Source organism: Eulemur rufifrons, chromosome 21, assembly GCF_041146395.1.
Source record: "Eulemur rufifrons isolate Redbay chromosome 21, OSU_ERuf_1, whole genome shotgun sequence".
Taxonomy (NCBI): domain Eukaryota; kingdom Metazoa; phylum Chordata; class Mammalia; order Primates; family Lemuridae; genus Eulemur; species Eulemur rufifrons.
In genome coordinates, this window is record NC_091003.1 from 11,131,812 (window position 1) to 11,147,344 (window position 15,533).

Here is a 15,533-nt window from a genome sequence, read left to right on the forward strand (position 1 = left end):
CAGTAGTAACAACATCAACAATAATGATGACAATGACAGTGAACTTTGATTGTGCGCCTCCCAGAAGCCAGGGCCCTGGGTGGTGTGCTTCCCACACATCATCTCATTTAATAACCACCGTAAAGGTAGGTCTAATTGTCATCACCACTCCAAGTCGATGAACGAGGATCAAAAATGGGAAGTCGCTACCCCCAAGGTCACAGCGGGAGTATGCAGGGCCAGATTTTTATCCCGGGTCCACACCGAAATCTGTGCTGTCCACAACCAACCGGGTGATGCTGCGCCCGCTAGATCACCGCATCACTGGATCCATGTAAACATTTTAGCACAGAGTCGGGCACAAAAGAAGCGCGCAAAATGGGTTGGCTGCGATGCCACCCGCGTCATCCTTTATGGAGGGCCCGTCTGCTGGGCGCTCCGGGATGCGCCATTTGGGCACCCGAGGGTCCGCGCGGCGTGGCCCCGCGGGGCCGGGCAGTCGGCGGCCTGGAGGCCTTTGTCTGTCGGTCCGCAGGAAGGGGTCCGGGGTGCGGTCCGCGTGCGGGGCGGCCGCGGGGAGCGCGGGGGGCGGCGGCTCGGGCCGGGCGGGCCGGTCCCCGGGGGCGCAGCGCGAGGGGCGCGGGGCCGCTGGCTCACCTCACCCGGAACTGCTCCTTCCACACCTTCCCGCTGCTCTGGCACAGCTCGCGCAGCCGCCGGCAGGTGCTGGAGACGCGGCCGATGTCGGCGGCCGTCAGCGAGCTGCAGCACAGGATGTACTCCAGCACCTCGCCCGGCAGATTGACCAGGCAGCTGAGGCCCCCCGCCTCGGGCGCGGCCTCCTCCGCCAGCGCCGGCACCACCTCCATCGCGCTGTCGACCGCTACCGCCGCCATCTTGTCCGCGTACCTGGGGGCCGCCGCGCGCGCGCGCGCGCGCGCGCGCCGGGGCGCCTCGCTTCGCCCCGCCCACCCGCCTCGGGGAGGCGGACCCAACGATCGCCCCGCCCCCACTCGCCCTGGGCCACACCCCCTCGGACCGGGGCCGGGCGGATAGCAGCGCCGCCCAAGGGAGGAAATAAATGCGCCCTGTGTTCTGAGACAGCAATAGCAGCCCTGATTTTTTAAAAAATTAGTTCATTTTAAAAATGGACAAAAATTGTATATGTTCTCGTATGTGCCGAGCTCTTCCTGTGCGTTAGCTCCTTGGATCTTCCCGATAACCCTAGGAACCATTAACATGTCCTTCTTTCCAAATGACAGGGAAGCTGAGGTTCGGGCAGGTGAGGGGACTTACACGGGATCCCTGGTCCAGGTCCGCTGGACTTGTGCTCGGCCGTGTTCTTAACCATGTGCAGTGATAATAATAAATAATACTCTGGAGTACGTGTGATGCCGAGCACTCCACATGTTTAGAGGACTCCTCATTCGATCCCCCGTGACAGTGTAGGGGGTAGGAATAGCCCCCACGTCTAGGTGCTGCTTTTAGGCTAATGGAGGGAGGGCAGACAGCTCTCCTGTATCAGTCTCTTTTTTACTCTGTCTTCAGCTCCACGGTCTTTCATACTCTGGGGAGGCATATTCTGGTCTCCCACAGTAGGTATCATAATGCTACCCATTATACAGATAAGGAAAACAAGGCTCCTAAGGTGGCAGTGACTGGTTCAAAGCTACAGAGACAAAAGAACTAGAGCCTGGTTTTGAACACTTAAAGCAGGAGTTACTACTCAGGTGTGAGTGGGTATTCCAGGGCCTGCACCTTTTATTTTTATTTTTAAAATTCAGTTCAGTGCTAGGCTCCATGTTGTGTGCCCAGGGAATACAGAGGTGAGAAAAATGGTGTTCTTGTCCCCCCAAACTCAAAGTCCAATCAGGCTTAGAATGATCTATTGTCAGTACATGGAGGCTGCAAGGAAGTGCTCTTCCCAACTGCCCTGGAGAGAGTTGAACTAGTAAAGTGACTCTCAATGGATGGTGTTGAGCCATCTATGGCTCCCTATTGCTCTTAGAAATAAATCTGAAATCCCTAACATTGTTGCAAAGGGACAAACTCACCTCTTCTTGCCACTCTCTCCCACTGGCCATGCACGCTTCCAGCAAGGCTGGACTTCCCTTTCCTCCCACTTCCAGCCTTCACTTGTATACTATTCCTGCTGCCTGAAATGCACTTCCTGCCAGTACTTCCCTCTTCCAGTTGCTCTTCCTCTTCCTCCAGGACTCAGCTTAACTGCTCCAGACCCCCTCCCTTCCCTCACCGCAGCACCAGCATCAGATAGGGCTCCTTCCTAGCATTCCGCACTTACTCAGTTTATAACTATTTATTCAATGCGCATCTTTCCCACTAGATCCGAAGTGACTTCAGGGCCAGGACTGTGTCTGAATCACCCCTGGATGCCTAGTTACTCACACAGTCCCCACACGTAGCAGATCCTCAGTTATTATCTGTTGATTGCAATCATCTTAACCACCTGTTTGACTAGAGCAAATCAGCCTTGCTGAGGCTGTTTCTCACCTGATAATAATAATGATAACGCCTGCCTCCTGGGGCTGTTGTGAGAATTAAAGGAAAAATGCCTGTGAAATGTGTAGAATAGTGCCTGGCACAGAGAAAGTGCTCTATAAAAGTGTGTTATGGGGTATGGGGAGAAACTGCTCAATGCATACGGGTTTTATTCTAGAGAGATGGAAATGTTTTGCAACTAGATAGAGGTGGTGGTTGCGCAACATTGGGAATATACTAAATGCCACTGAATTGTTTGCTTTAAAATGGCTCATTTTATGTCATGTGAATTTCACCTCAATATGTTTTTTTTTTTAAGTGTATAGTTTTTATATATCGCCACTGCTTGTATAGTTTCCTAGGGCTGCCGAAACAAAGTGCTACGGACTGGGTGGCTTAAACGACAGAAACTTATTTTCTCACCGTTCTGGAGGCTAAAAGTCTAAGATCAAAGCAAGGGCAGGGTTGGGCATGGTGGCGCATGCCTGTAGGCCCAGCTACTCCAGAGGCTGAGGCAGGAGGATTGCTTGAATCCAGGAGTTCAAGGCTGCAGTGAGCTGTGATCGCACCCCTGCACTCCAGCCTGGGCAACAGAGTGGACACATCTCTTTAAAAAAAAAAAAAAAAGAGGGGTGGGCAGGGTTGATTTCTTCTGAGTCCTCTCTCCTTGGCTTAATCTCTGTGTCTTCACGAAATCTTCCCTCTGTATGTGTCTGTGTCTTAGCCTCTTCCTATAAGGACACTAGTCATGTTATATTAGGGCCCACCCTAGTGATTTATGTTAACTTAATTTTCTCTTTAAAGGCCCTGTCTCCACATACAGTCACATTGTGGGGTACCAGGGATTAAGACATCAACATATGAATTTGGGGGTACGTAATTTAGCCCGTGACACCACTGCTGTTGCAGCTGCTGCTACTGTCACTAGAGTCATGATCTGGGATGGAGTTGGACCTGATGCCTCTAAATTTCCTGGAAGTTTCCTGGCCTTGTTCTTGCTGTCCCTCTACCAGCGGTGGCTACTGTTGACTGCTTCTTCTTGAAGTGCTGGCTGCCTTGGCCCCTGCGGCTCCGCTCTCTCCTGGTTCTCCTCCTGTCTCTGGAACTGCACCTGCTTAGTCCCCATTGCAGCCACTGAAACTTTACATGTTGGGGCACCTTGCAGCTCAGCTGGCCCCATCGTTCCCTTTCTCGCCCCTGTCTACAGCTCCATTGATGATCCAAACCCGATTTCAATGTCCACATTTCTCTCTTCAGCCCTGCCCACTCCTCTGAGATCCAGTCTGACCTCACCTGCTCACCAACATTCCCCTTGGGCCCCTCAAACTCAACCTACCCGGGAGGGAACTCACGATCTTTATTCCCTGTTATACCTCGGTCTCCTTGGTCACTGTTCTAATCCATGTCCCCACCGTGGCCATTCCGCCTGCTCCTAGCCTGGCCCTGAGAAGACGCAAATCAGCCTTGGCTGTGGGTAGATTTTGATACAATGTTTCCAACCAGTCAGGCATAAGGCAGAGATGATTGCTTTCTTGTCAATGACATCCCAGCCCTGCTGCTTTCTTCCTGTCTTCTGATCACAGAGGACCAAGATACTGTTGGGAAAAAAAGAATATCTCCTGCCAACCCAGAAAATCCTCCCCGTGGCTGTTGAAGAGTTTTATTATGAAATAAACATGAAACCAGACTGCGATGCTTATCACGAGTAATCTGCTAATGAGATTACAAAGATGGAGCAAAATCCCACTCTGTATACCGAGCCAAGCATTATGTTATGAATTCACATATACTCTCAAGATTCATGGTTACTTGTCCTTAATTAAGAGGACCTGACTACTTCAGTTTAGATCTATTCTTTCATAGTTCATCCTAAACTCACCCTGTAATGGGCACCCACTGTGCTAGCCAATTGCCTGTGTCTGCAGGGATAATAAAACTTCTGCCTGATGATGCAGCTGGTCACAGCTTGGCACAATTCCCCTGATGACAGGGAGATAGGGACACTGTCTTCCCTGATATTTACATTTCAAAAGAGACAGAACCCAGGCGCTTAAGAAAAATATTTCTGGGTTGTCATGTTGGCAAGAAGAGCCTTTAGCCTTTGAAAAGGTTGACAAAATGTGGCGTAGACCTGCGATGGCATGTTACTTGCCCAGAGAAAGGACTGAAACTAGGACACACACTCCAGTGTGGATGGACCTTGGAGACATTATACTAAGTGAAAGAAGCCAGACACAAACGGGCAAATATGGTCCGATCCCACTTGTAGGAAACATGTAAATAGGCAAATTCATAGTGACAGGGTGTCGATTAGAGGTTACTAGGGCTTGGGAGGAACAGAGGGTTATTGTTTCTGTTTCAGGTGATGAGAAAGTTCTGGAACTAGATGGTGGTGATGGTGACACAACATTGTGAATGTGCTTAATGCCATTGAATGGCACACTTCAAGATGGTTAAAACAGTGCATTTCCTATTCTAGCTCACCACGACATAAAAAATAGCAGACACAAGAAAGATTTACATCCATATCGAAGGGGCAGAGGATATATTTACAAACACCAAATTTTCCAAGGAAATGCTCTAAGAAAGGAAGAAGGGAATGGATCTCTTTTCTTTTTGGCAAAGGGGAAAATTCCAAGTTTTTGAATTTCGCCTACAAAACGGGCTTGCTGAACTGCCCTTATTCCCTGACTGTACCCAGCTGGTCTGCACGATCCCAGTACCTGCTTAAAATCACCCAAATCCTAGAGTAAGCCCCTGTGGGCTCCTTGCTGCCCGGTTCCCTGGCTTTCCCCTAGGGGGCGCTCCCCCTCACCGCAGTGAGCCAACACACCTATCTTTGTTGGCCCACAGGTGTATTTCTGATTATCCCTGGCTGGTGGGCTTCAACACCCCTCTGTGACGAAATTTCCAGTCTAGCTAGGGAGACCGTTTCAACCTCCCTCAACACTGTCAATGGTGTTCCTTGTCTTTGCAGTAAATAAACACATTCTTTTATTTCCGGGTGCATCCCCCCGACCCACCTGAGGGACTTTGCTAATACAGACCCTTTTCCCCCTGCATGCCTGCTTTCTTCCGCAGAAACACACACCTGCGGCCCCCAGACGAGGTGAGCTTCTCCTGTCTCTCGCCTTCACAGGACGCCCCCTGCCCAGATTGTAATAATACACACATGGCCGAGATCACTGGCTTTACCCACCAGCTGGGGCAGATTCGGGCTTAGTGGGGCCTGGAGCTTGTGCTGTTTGGAGGCCCTGTTTTAGAAAAGGAACACACAAGGATGAACTCATAAGTACACAGGAGAGTGTTTATGTAGGATGGGAAAAGAAGGGGTCTTTCTAAGCCAGGGACCCCAAGGTTAAGCTTCATCAGCTCCGTGGTAAACACATCTATTCCTATAAGATGGAAGCCTCCCATAAAAGCAGGACTTCTGTCCAATTTAGCTCGAGTACTTATTGAATGTACTGCTAGGGTAACTGAGGCTGCACTGCAGAGACACTTCTGACCCAGGAACCCACCAGCAAGGCACGCGAGTCCTGTGTCCCCCTCCCTGCCTCTCTCAGAGAGTCACATTAGTGCTGAGGCCTCCCCGGGCCGCCCCATTTAAACTCTCTCACTTTCCCCTGTTGTTGTTTTCCTTCACTATTACTTATCACTATCAACACACTCCTTTTTGAATTTTAATTTTTTTTTTTTTTTTTTAAAGACAGGGTCTCACTCTGTCACCCAGGCTAGAATGCAGTGGTGCAATCACAGCTCACTGCAGCCTTGAACTCCTGGGCTCAAATGATCCTCCTGCCTCAGCCTCCCAAGCAGCTGGGACTACAGGTGCACGCCACCACACCTGGCTAATTTAAAAATTTTTTTTTTTTTTTTTTTTTTTTGTAGAGATGGGTTCTCGCTGTGTTGCCCGTGCTGGTCTCGAACTCGGCAGGATTGTGGCAATACGTAACTAACACACGGAGGCAGACCAAACATACAGCTACACACACACACACACACACACACACACACACACGGAGACAACTACTGTCCAGCAAACCTCCTGTGTGCCAAGTGACTTGCACAGACACGAAGTATAGCCTAGGGCCACAGGCAGGCACCTGGAAAGGGGGCATTTGAATGGAACCCTCAGCAACAGAAATGAGATCAGCAGAGATAAGAGAGGAAGGTCGCTTTCCAGGTAGGGGACGTGGCAGAAGCAAAGGCCCCTCGAAAAGGAACATAAAAGCTGTGCTCAGAACCCTCGGGGTGAATGACTCAGCCCAGAAGGGAAGGTTTGGGTGGAGCCGTGGAAGAGAAGGGCCACTTGTGGTCAGAGCAACTGATGGTTGGCCAAAGGCTTGGGCCCTCCCCCTTCTGATTCCCGGTGCCACCGAATGCCTTTGAGCAAAGGCGTGGCGGGATGAAAGAGATGTTTCAGGAAGGGCAATCTGGGGACAGCCTGTGCTTTCCAAGAAAGGCCATGCCACCAGCTTGGAGGAAAAAGGAACAGGTGTCTCTCTCTCTCCCTGCAGATTTTGCCAGCAGCTTCCTGCTCATAACTGCATTTCCATCGGTGACTTTTTTCAAGGTGTTCAAGATGAAACTGACTCACTGCAAATGTTTAATTAATGCCACAGATCCTACACCTTGGGTTTGTCGCATGTCTCTGAGGTTTTCTCACACTTCATAGTTGCTTTCTGTGTTCCCACCCCTACGAGCAAGACAAGGAATGGAAGGAAAGAAGAGAGTGGAGCTTATCAGCCTTGCATATCTCAAAATTCCTGGGCGCAGTAAACTAGGAAGGAGCTGAGCGATGCTTCCCACATCAACTCCAAGTTCCAGCGGAGCAAACCCAGGTACAGGAGGCCAGGAGATCACCCACCCTGTATCCCCTTACCTCGAATCTAGCAATATAAAGAATGTGAGTTGCGTGTGTGTTTTTTTAATCACTTTACTAATTACGTGTGTCTAAAATCTTCTGCGATTTGATTAACTTAATCTCATTTTCCTCTAGAGGCCATCACTAAAGTGATTTGCTTTTAGTGATGTGGGTTGAACTCCATCTGATTGTAAATACTTTCCCTGTTTTTGTTCCCTTGGTGATTTTGTGGCAGGTACGATAAAAAAAATAATAAATGCATTTTTACTATGTAACTGTGAAGCCCATGTTCTAAATGGATCTATAGTGACTTAAAAAATATTTTCAATCCTCCTCCCCTCCACCCTACCTCTTTCCCCACCTGCTTCTTCTTTCTATTTGTGCTTGGGAAGGCTCTGTTTCATTGCATATTTGGATTTTTCACCTGGTTGCCAGGGAACAGAAGCCATCCAGTTGGGATGCATATGATGTTAAATTGTCCCCAGCCGCCGCTGAGGCCGGGCCTGTCAAAACTCCAGTGTGGATACGAATCACGTGGGGAGATGGTTCATCGTGAAGGTGGCCGGGCCTTCCCCTGGACAGGTGGCGGAGATGCCCAGGAATTTGTTTTTAAAAGAAGCAACGCCTGTGACTGCAGGTGGCCCGAAGAGGCCAGAGGAACTCAGTGCTTAGTATCAAAAAGCTTCAAGATGGGCTGCTTGAACTTTTCTCTAGAAGAGAAAAAAGCTGAGAAAGTTGGAAAGAACCAGAGCTGGGGCTTTATTTATCTATTCTGTTCCATTCTATTCTACCCTATCCTATCCTAAGAGCATTGCATATTTATTAACCCATGTAAGCCTATCACAAACCAATGAAGTAGAAACAATCATGGCCTATTTTATGGTGAAGAAGTGGAGGTATAGAGAGGTTGGGTATTTTATCCAAAGTAGCACAGTTAACAAGTGGAGGAGCCGGGATTTGTTTGTGCTTTTGTTTGTTTTTAAGAGACAGGGTCTTCTCTCCAGTGGCACGATCTCCTGGGCTCAAGTGATCCCCCTGCCTTTGCCTCCCGAGTTGCTGGGTTTACAGGGACACGCCACTGCACCCAGCAGAAGGCGGGATTTGAACCAAGACAGTCTGGGTGTCTTAGTGGAAGCATAGGGTGGTGGATAGGAAGGCAGGTTCTTGAGCCTGGGTTCAAATCCCCATTTACTAGCTGCGTAGACCTTGCACAAGCTGCCTGATCCCCTTGTGCCTCAGTTTCCCAAGCTCTAAATTGGGAAGAGTAAACAGTAACATGTCAAAGCATTCTCGTGAAGACTGGCTTTTAGTAACTGTCAGCCATTATTTTAATTAGCTAATACATTTCTTGTAGGACCACAGGGAGCAGGGCACTGAGAAGGGTTCCCTGACTCCTGGCCCATCTCTGACCTTCATCTCATACTTGAACTTAGGCCTGAGGCTCAGGGATGGGCAGAGGAGTCAGGAACGGTGAGTGTGTGTGTCCAGATGGGGGGTCGATGTTGGATTCGTTACTTGGTAATTTACAAAGCTGAATGTCTAATGGCTTGTGTCGGATGATCAGGAAATAGGAGTGAATGTCAAAATGGCCACAGTATCCAAATGTCTGGAAGGGTGTGAGCCAGCCTGGGCCCCCGTCCCGACTTCCTGCCCGGTTTTTCCCTTTGTGGTGACCAATCGTGCAGGCATCTGACATCAGTGCCTCTTCGTCTGCTGTTTTAGCGCTTTTGACGTCTCTCCCTTTTGGAACCGGGTCGGAAGCCAGCTAGGAATTAGGGTTAGGGTCCTCGGGGTCACGTGCACAGGGAGGAAGGCGGAGCGTGGAGGTGGTACCGTGTCTCCGGGGCCTTGGCGATGGGGAGGAGGGCAGGGAGGATGCTCAGCTGTGCCACCCAGATCCTCACCCTGAACTTGGACTCCAGAACTCTTCCCCCAGCCTCGGGAGTGCCTCAGAGGTCTGTCCCTTGGGGTGGGGGGTGGCTTCCACTGGGGAGAGCTGCCCAGCCCAAGATGGACTCATGGAGGGGGTACAAAACCTGGCCTTCTAGTCCCAAATTGGACACCTCTGAAAGGTCACCTTTAGAAGTCCCTGCAGCATTGGCTGAAGCTTCCCTAGAGACGACATGGCAGCTCAGACTTTGCCTCTGGGCAGACAGACCTCCTCCCTCCCCTCCCGTCCTCTATCCCTCCCTCCCCTTCCCCAGAGCACCCCCTTATCAGCTTCCTTCTAACTCCGCCTCAGAGCTGCCTTCTGGGGGCACCTGAGACAGTGGGCAAAGGCGTAAGACACTCCAAGCAAATCCAACAAAAGACAGCAGCCAGCCAAGTTGAATTCCACTTTTTAATATTTGAACCATAATGCAAACAGGCATAAGTAGACTTTTGTTGAATCCCATAAAATCAGAAGATGAGAGCTATACAGCAGAAGAGCATGCGACGAACACAGCCTGGACAACCTCGCAGAGCGTGGGGCGGGCGTCAGTCCTTGAGGAAGGTGCTGGAGCACGGGACACTTGGCAGAGATTAGCAGCATCGAGAGCTCAGAGGTAGGGGGACGGCCGAGATTCTGACACCGTGTGTGTGTGTGTGTGTGTGTGTGTGTGTGTGTGTGTGGTGAGAGGCGACACAAGCTCTGCCCACCGTCCCAGCTTCCCCAACCCCAGAACGGACACCCACAGTGCAAATGACCCGGGTGCCCAGCGCCACCCTCTGGGCTTTCTGGAAAACCGCGGCCTCGAGTGGGGCTTTTACAGTCACAAGGACAACACGACAACAAGAACGGCAGAGGCGGAGGGCAGGGCATGGGGCGGGTGGTGGCCTCGGACCCCGGCAGGTCTTAGTCAGAAGCAACACCGGAACCAACACCAGGGACGTAGCAGCTGATCGAAATGAAACCGTCATCCTCTGGCTGGGCAGGGACTTTGTGAAAACATACTCCCCCGTCCCCTGCGACACCTTCAAGTCTCAGCGGCAGATCATGGAAAGAACCACAGGGTTAAGGAAAGCTCTGCCGGCTTGCTCCGGATCTATCACGAGACGTCCTGAAGTCCAAGAGAGGGGGTATCGCCCTCCCCCGGGGACACTGGGCAACGTCTGGTGACATGTGTGGTTGTCACCATTGGCAAGGGTCTGCTACTGGCATCTAGTGGGTAGAGGCCAGGGTTGCAGCTCAACATTGGACGGTGCCCGGGACAGCCCCCACGACAAAGGATTACCTTCCCCAAATGCCAACAGTGCCGAGGTTGACAGACCCCGGCCCAGCATCTCCTGGAGCTTAGGAGCCAAATCTGGGCACTTTGATGTCCTAAAGTCATTTTCTAAAAGACTCCAGGAAGCCGTGAGTTAAGGCAGAGCGAGCGGTCCTGCCTGCCGGGGCCGTCTCGTTAATAGTGTCTGGGACTAGACAGACGCGCCTGCTTGTCCAGAACCTTCCAAAATTCGAGGACAAAACAAACTCATCCACAGACTAAGGCATATTGACCCCCGTCCACCCCTCTTGCACTTTGACAAGCATTAAGAGAAAACAGACACTGCTTGCCATGCGTGAAAGTGTACCTGGGTCCTCACGTTGGGGACACGGTGGCATTTGGGGAGAGGCAGCTTTTCTTTTGGGGTCCTTTTGACACCAGGCAGGGACTGGCTGTGGATTGAGGGGTGGGTGTGAGAGAGCGGCCAGGCCCGCGTCCGGCCCCCCAAGGTCAAATCCACGTTCGTGGGGAACATCTATGTTGAGTCTGTCTAGGAGGCAGGTCCCTTCCCTCAGCCTCTCAGACCTGTTTCCTCCATTCCAGCTCCTGGTCTTTAACTTTTCAGCCAAACAGGACGTTTGGATGCAGGAGCCTTGACACGGGTCGGGGACAGACAGGGAGTAGAGACGGGTTATACTGGAAGCTCGGCTAGTGTTTCTCTCTCCTTGGCACCTGCTGGCAGTCCCAGGCTACCTTGCCGATGCAGACAGACGGCTTTGAGGGAGAGGTGGGCACAGCGACACGCTGGTGATGGAAATACACCAGGAAGCATGGCTGGCTTCAAACAGTCTGGAGCCCATGGTTCTCCTAAGGCCTTGAGTGAAAAGGCTACACCGGGGGCCGATGCTGTGGGGGTTCAGGGGCCCCAGCGACTGGCTTGTCCACCCTGGGAGGACTGTCTGCCCCCGGGGTCAAGGTCAGAACACCTCTCACTTGTTTTGGGCTTAGGGCAAAACTCGACCTCTTTGGAAGCCCAAAGCAGGTGCTGCCGAAAGCGTGTTTGGCAGGAAGATCCCGTATCGTGATATCTGCTTCTGTTCCCACTTAAGTCTTGGTTACGGCAACGACCCACCAACGTCTCAACAGGCCACGCTCCATGGTGTTGGCAGAACATTCTTCTCCAAGCACAACTCCAATCACCTTGATTTCCCCTTTGGAAAACACTCTTAGGGATTCCTTACTCAATCAAGTCTCAATTCCTCCCCTCTCTCCACTGTCCGGTCCGGGCCTGTCTTCCCAGGGATCCCTCACCACCGCCACCCTCTTCAGCCTTGACTTACCCCACGTGCTCCCTGTTCATGCTTTTCCTCTTGCTCTTCCCACTTCCTGGCAAATTCCTATCTTTCAAAATGCACCAGTAAAGCCCCACCCATTTCTCAAACTCCAGAGATTTATGTCAATTACAAGAATGATGTCTGTCCCCACCAGATTCTAACCTACAAGAGTGAAAAATTGCAACTCGATAACTTTTGGGACAGGTGCTGTCACTGGGCATTTTACAGGCATCGTCTCATTCAATCTGGCTTGTCCAGACTCAGAGAGGCCGAGTGATCCGCCCACGGTCATCTGCGTAAACAGGGGCAGAGCCGGGACTGGCACCCAGGTCAGCTTCCCAGACTCTGTTTTGGGGGGTCTGAAGCGTTCCCCAGCGAAGCAAGACCCGGCTGTCTCACTCCAGGGAAACCAAGGGAAGCCCTCACTTCGATAAGAGCTTAGAACTGCTTCTGCTCTTCTGCAACACAGGTGTGGGAGCGGGATTCGTATGACGCTAGAACAGCATGGTGCTCCGGCCTCCCTGCTACGGGAGACGTCTCGTTCCTCCCGGCCAAGCTCCCTTTTGTGAAATGGGGCTGGAGCTGCTATCGGCCAATTTCGAGGGGAGGAGGGCAATACATGGGCCACAGCTGGGTAACCCTCAAATACCCAATCAACTCTTATTTTTGCTCACCTGTTGCTCAATCCCATTTTGCACCTTTTTTCTGGCTACGGGGCCTGACCTAAAAACCACCACAAGAGGGCAGCATTTACCCACCCTGGATCTGAGCTCAATTCTAAATCTGGACTCCGCGCTGCCTCTTCCCTCCATACGCTACCCGTTGCCTTGAGGGTTCTGATGGGGATTCCAGGAAAGGGACAGAAACGCATCAGACCGGTCTCCTTCCTGTCTTCTAGCCAGGAGCCATGAAGCAGCTCGTGTTGGGTTGAAAGGTGTTTACTTATATATTTAAAAAAAAATCCTTCTTGGGAAGAAAGATGAGTCCTGGTTATCTGTATAAATATTGTTTCTTTGGATTCCCCAACAAAACGGGGTAATGTTGCCATCTGTCTGCCTGCTACTGGAAGGGCAGGGATATACAGGGAGGCGGTGCCTGGCACATAGTAAGTGCTCCTAAGGATTTATTTGGTGGTGGAAAAGATTCCGCACATAAAGCTTGCCTTGCAGAGGAAAGCATCGATCAGTTTCTCTTTGATGCAGATTGGACACAGCAGTTCAGGGCCTGGGGAATTAGTGGCAGCTTAGGAAGTGTTTGCAAAGGTGTAAAGGGTTGGAAAAATATCCCTTAGCAGAAGATCTACTGGGAGCCCGAATTGTGTTTGCAGGAAAGAAGTTGTCACAATGGTTTTCCTCCAGGTTAGAGCTGGCGTTATGGGGGGTGCTGAGTGTTTGTTCTCTGTCTGTGGAAGACCGAGCAGGAGAAAATGGGATCAAAGGCAGGCAGGGGAGATTATAACTGGCATGAAGTCAAATCTGTGTGCCAGGAATGAGACACTGGCGGGGGCTGCCAGGGGCAGTGGAGGACGGTGAGACGCGGTTTTCTCTTTTAGGGTCTTGGAGGTTGGGCCCTTTGGGGTCTCGGTGACCCCGTTGTAAAGCCCGTCCACAGAGGGCCAGGACACTTTCTCTTTGGCAGGCGCCCACACTGGGCATCCAGGAGGAAATGCCCATGCACAGTGTATAAGTGGAACACGGTTTTTCTGTAGGACAGAACACATCAAAACAGGACAGGACGGGCTGAATGCGTCTTCTCCATCCTTGGGGACCCCGGGCTGATCCCCGTAGGCTGGGAGGGTCACCAGAATTTCTTGGCGCTTTCTGGGTTCTGCCTGACATTGCTTTTCAGCACTCAAGTAGAGAGAGAGCCCCCTCCCGCTGTTTGCTCTGAGAGGGTAAACTCAACAGCTTGCCTCCCGGAGAAATCGCACCAGCCCCAATTCCTAACGAAGACCCTGCTGCTCATTTGTGATGTGAGCTGAGGGGCATTGATTCATCAAAATTATTATAACAGGTTTAAAAACCCGGGGATCGATTTTAGAGGGCCAAACGTTCCTACTGCAGAAGCCACGTGGCAGGACATCGATACGGTATTTCTCTCCAACCTGATCCACTTTAAACCGGCCTTCGTTATTTTATCCCCAAGGGGGAAGCAGCGAGCCTCATTTAAGGGAATTAACAAAAGTCATATTCTTCCTTGATACTGTTTCCAGGCTATAAAACTTTAAAGTTCAGCCCGTTCGTATTCTTTAGGCTGCTAGCATTATGGCCAGGGGAACCTGAGGACAAGTGACTTGTCCCAAGTCACCCAAGATCTTTATTTCCAGCACACTCCCGTGGACGTCACTTCTGGGCCTTGTGGAGGGGACTGCCTGGGGCAGGGGGGATGGAAGTGGCCACATCAGGTGGTCCTGGTTGGGATGGGGGGGTTGGAGAGGGGTTTTGCCCCATCCATTTGATGGGTTCATTTGCTAGTGAGGGCTCCCCTAACCGGCGTTGGCCTCTAATTCTGTGATGCTGCTTTCCCTGTTACTCGTCATATTCCACTCACCAGCCCTGACCCTCTGTAACCAGGACAGTTAGGGGCTTCCGAGGGACACCAGTGTGGACCCTTAATTATGGATGCGAGAAGAATTAACACGGGCCAGGGGCGTGTTTCTTGGCACTGAAGGTCTTCAACGAAGGCGAAGGACTCAGATCTAAGATCAACACACTTGCGCAGGCAAGAGGACAGACGAGAGACCCGGCCGGTCACAGGCACACGTGCACACACCCACACGCACGACCAAAGCGTCATCATAGAAAAGGAGAAGGGGGAGACTTGAGCGGCCAAGGGACTGGCTCAGAGGCCTTGTGTCCAGCGCCTGCGGCCTTCCCAGGGGAACCCCGGAGGACAAACCCGAACAGGGGCGGCGGCCACGTTCCAGTGGTTTCATGCACCCGTGATTTGTCCTTGTCAGCAAGAGAGAGGGGGAGGGGACAGAGTTTCGTGAGAGCCACTGCAGAGTATAAAGGCATCGCATTGCAGCAGGAAAACTCAAGGGGCAATCCCGGGAGGGCCGAGGAAACCACTGGGGGGCGAGGACCAGGAAGAGGAAAACCAGGACACAGCGACAAGGACCAGAGAGGCAGAGCGAGGGCTACGCGGGGTCCCGGAGGGAAGGTTCAGCAGTGTCTGTCGGCGCTTACAAAACCTGCAGCCGCCCCCGCTGGGGCACTTGGGGCGGCCACTCCGCATCCAGCTGGGCGAGACGGTCCAGTTAGGAGCTGAAAACCCTGTGGGAGGAGAAGTGGGGAGGGGGTCAGCGCCGGGGGACCCAGAGGGAGCCCCCTACTCTCCAGGCTCCAGGCCTCGTCTCTGTCACTTCTTCTGCAGCCCTGGTGTCTTGGGCAGGACCCGGCATGTGGAAGGGGCTTGTCTCCAATGAATAAATAAGTGAACAGCGAATGCTCGCGCACCCACACGTCCGGCCAGGAACAGGGACGTCGAAAGGGTCTCCCTTCTGACAACTACGGAAATGGCGATCTTAAAGGCAATGATGTGCGCCTACTGAATGCAAAAGTATGTTTCTGTGACTGCTGTGTTGTCTTAAGGAGAAACAATGAGGATGATGAGTTCAGGAAATGAGTAGTGTGTCTTGTGCTACTGAAAAAAGAGACGGCTGAGTTC

General features: G+C 51.8%; 1 protein-coding gene across 2 annotated transcripts in view; it reads right to left on the reverse strand.

The window, feature by feature from the left end:
• The window catches only part of FBXO21 (F-box protein 21), a 36,871-nt gene extending 35,996 nt beyond the window's left edge, over positions 1 to 875 (reverse strand). For both annotated transcript variants that reach the window (XM_069496750.1, XM_069496749.1), the window contains exon 1: positions 637 to 875. In XM_069496750.1, coding sequence (XP_069352851.1) covers positions 637 to 875 — 239 coding nt within the window. The remainder of the gene's footprint in view (positions 1 to 636) is intronic.
• Between the last annotated feature and the right edge of the window lie 14,658 nt (positions 876 to 15,533).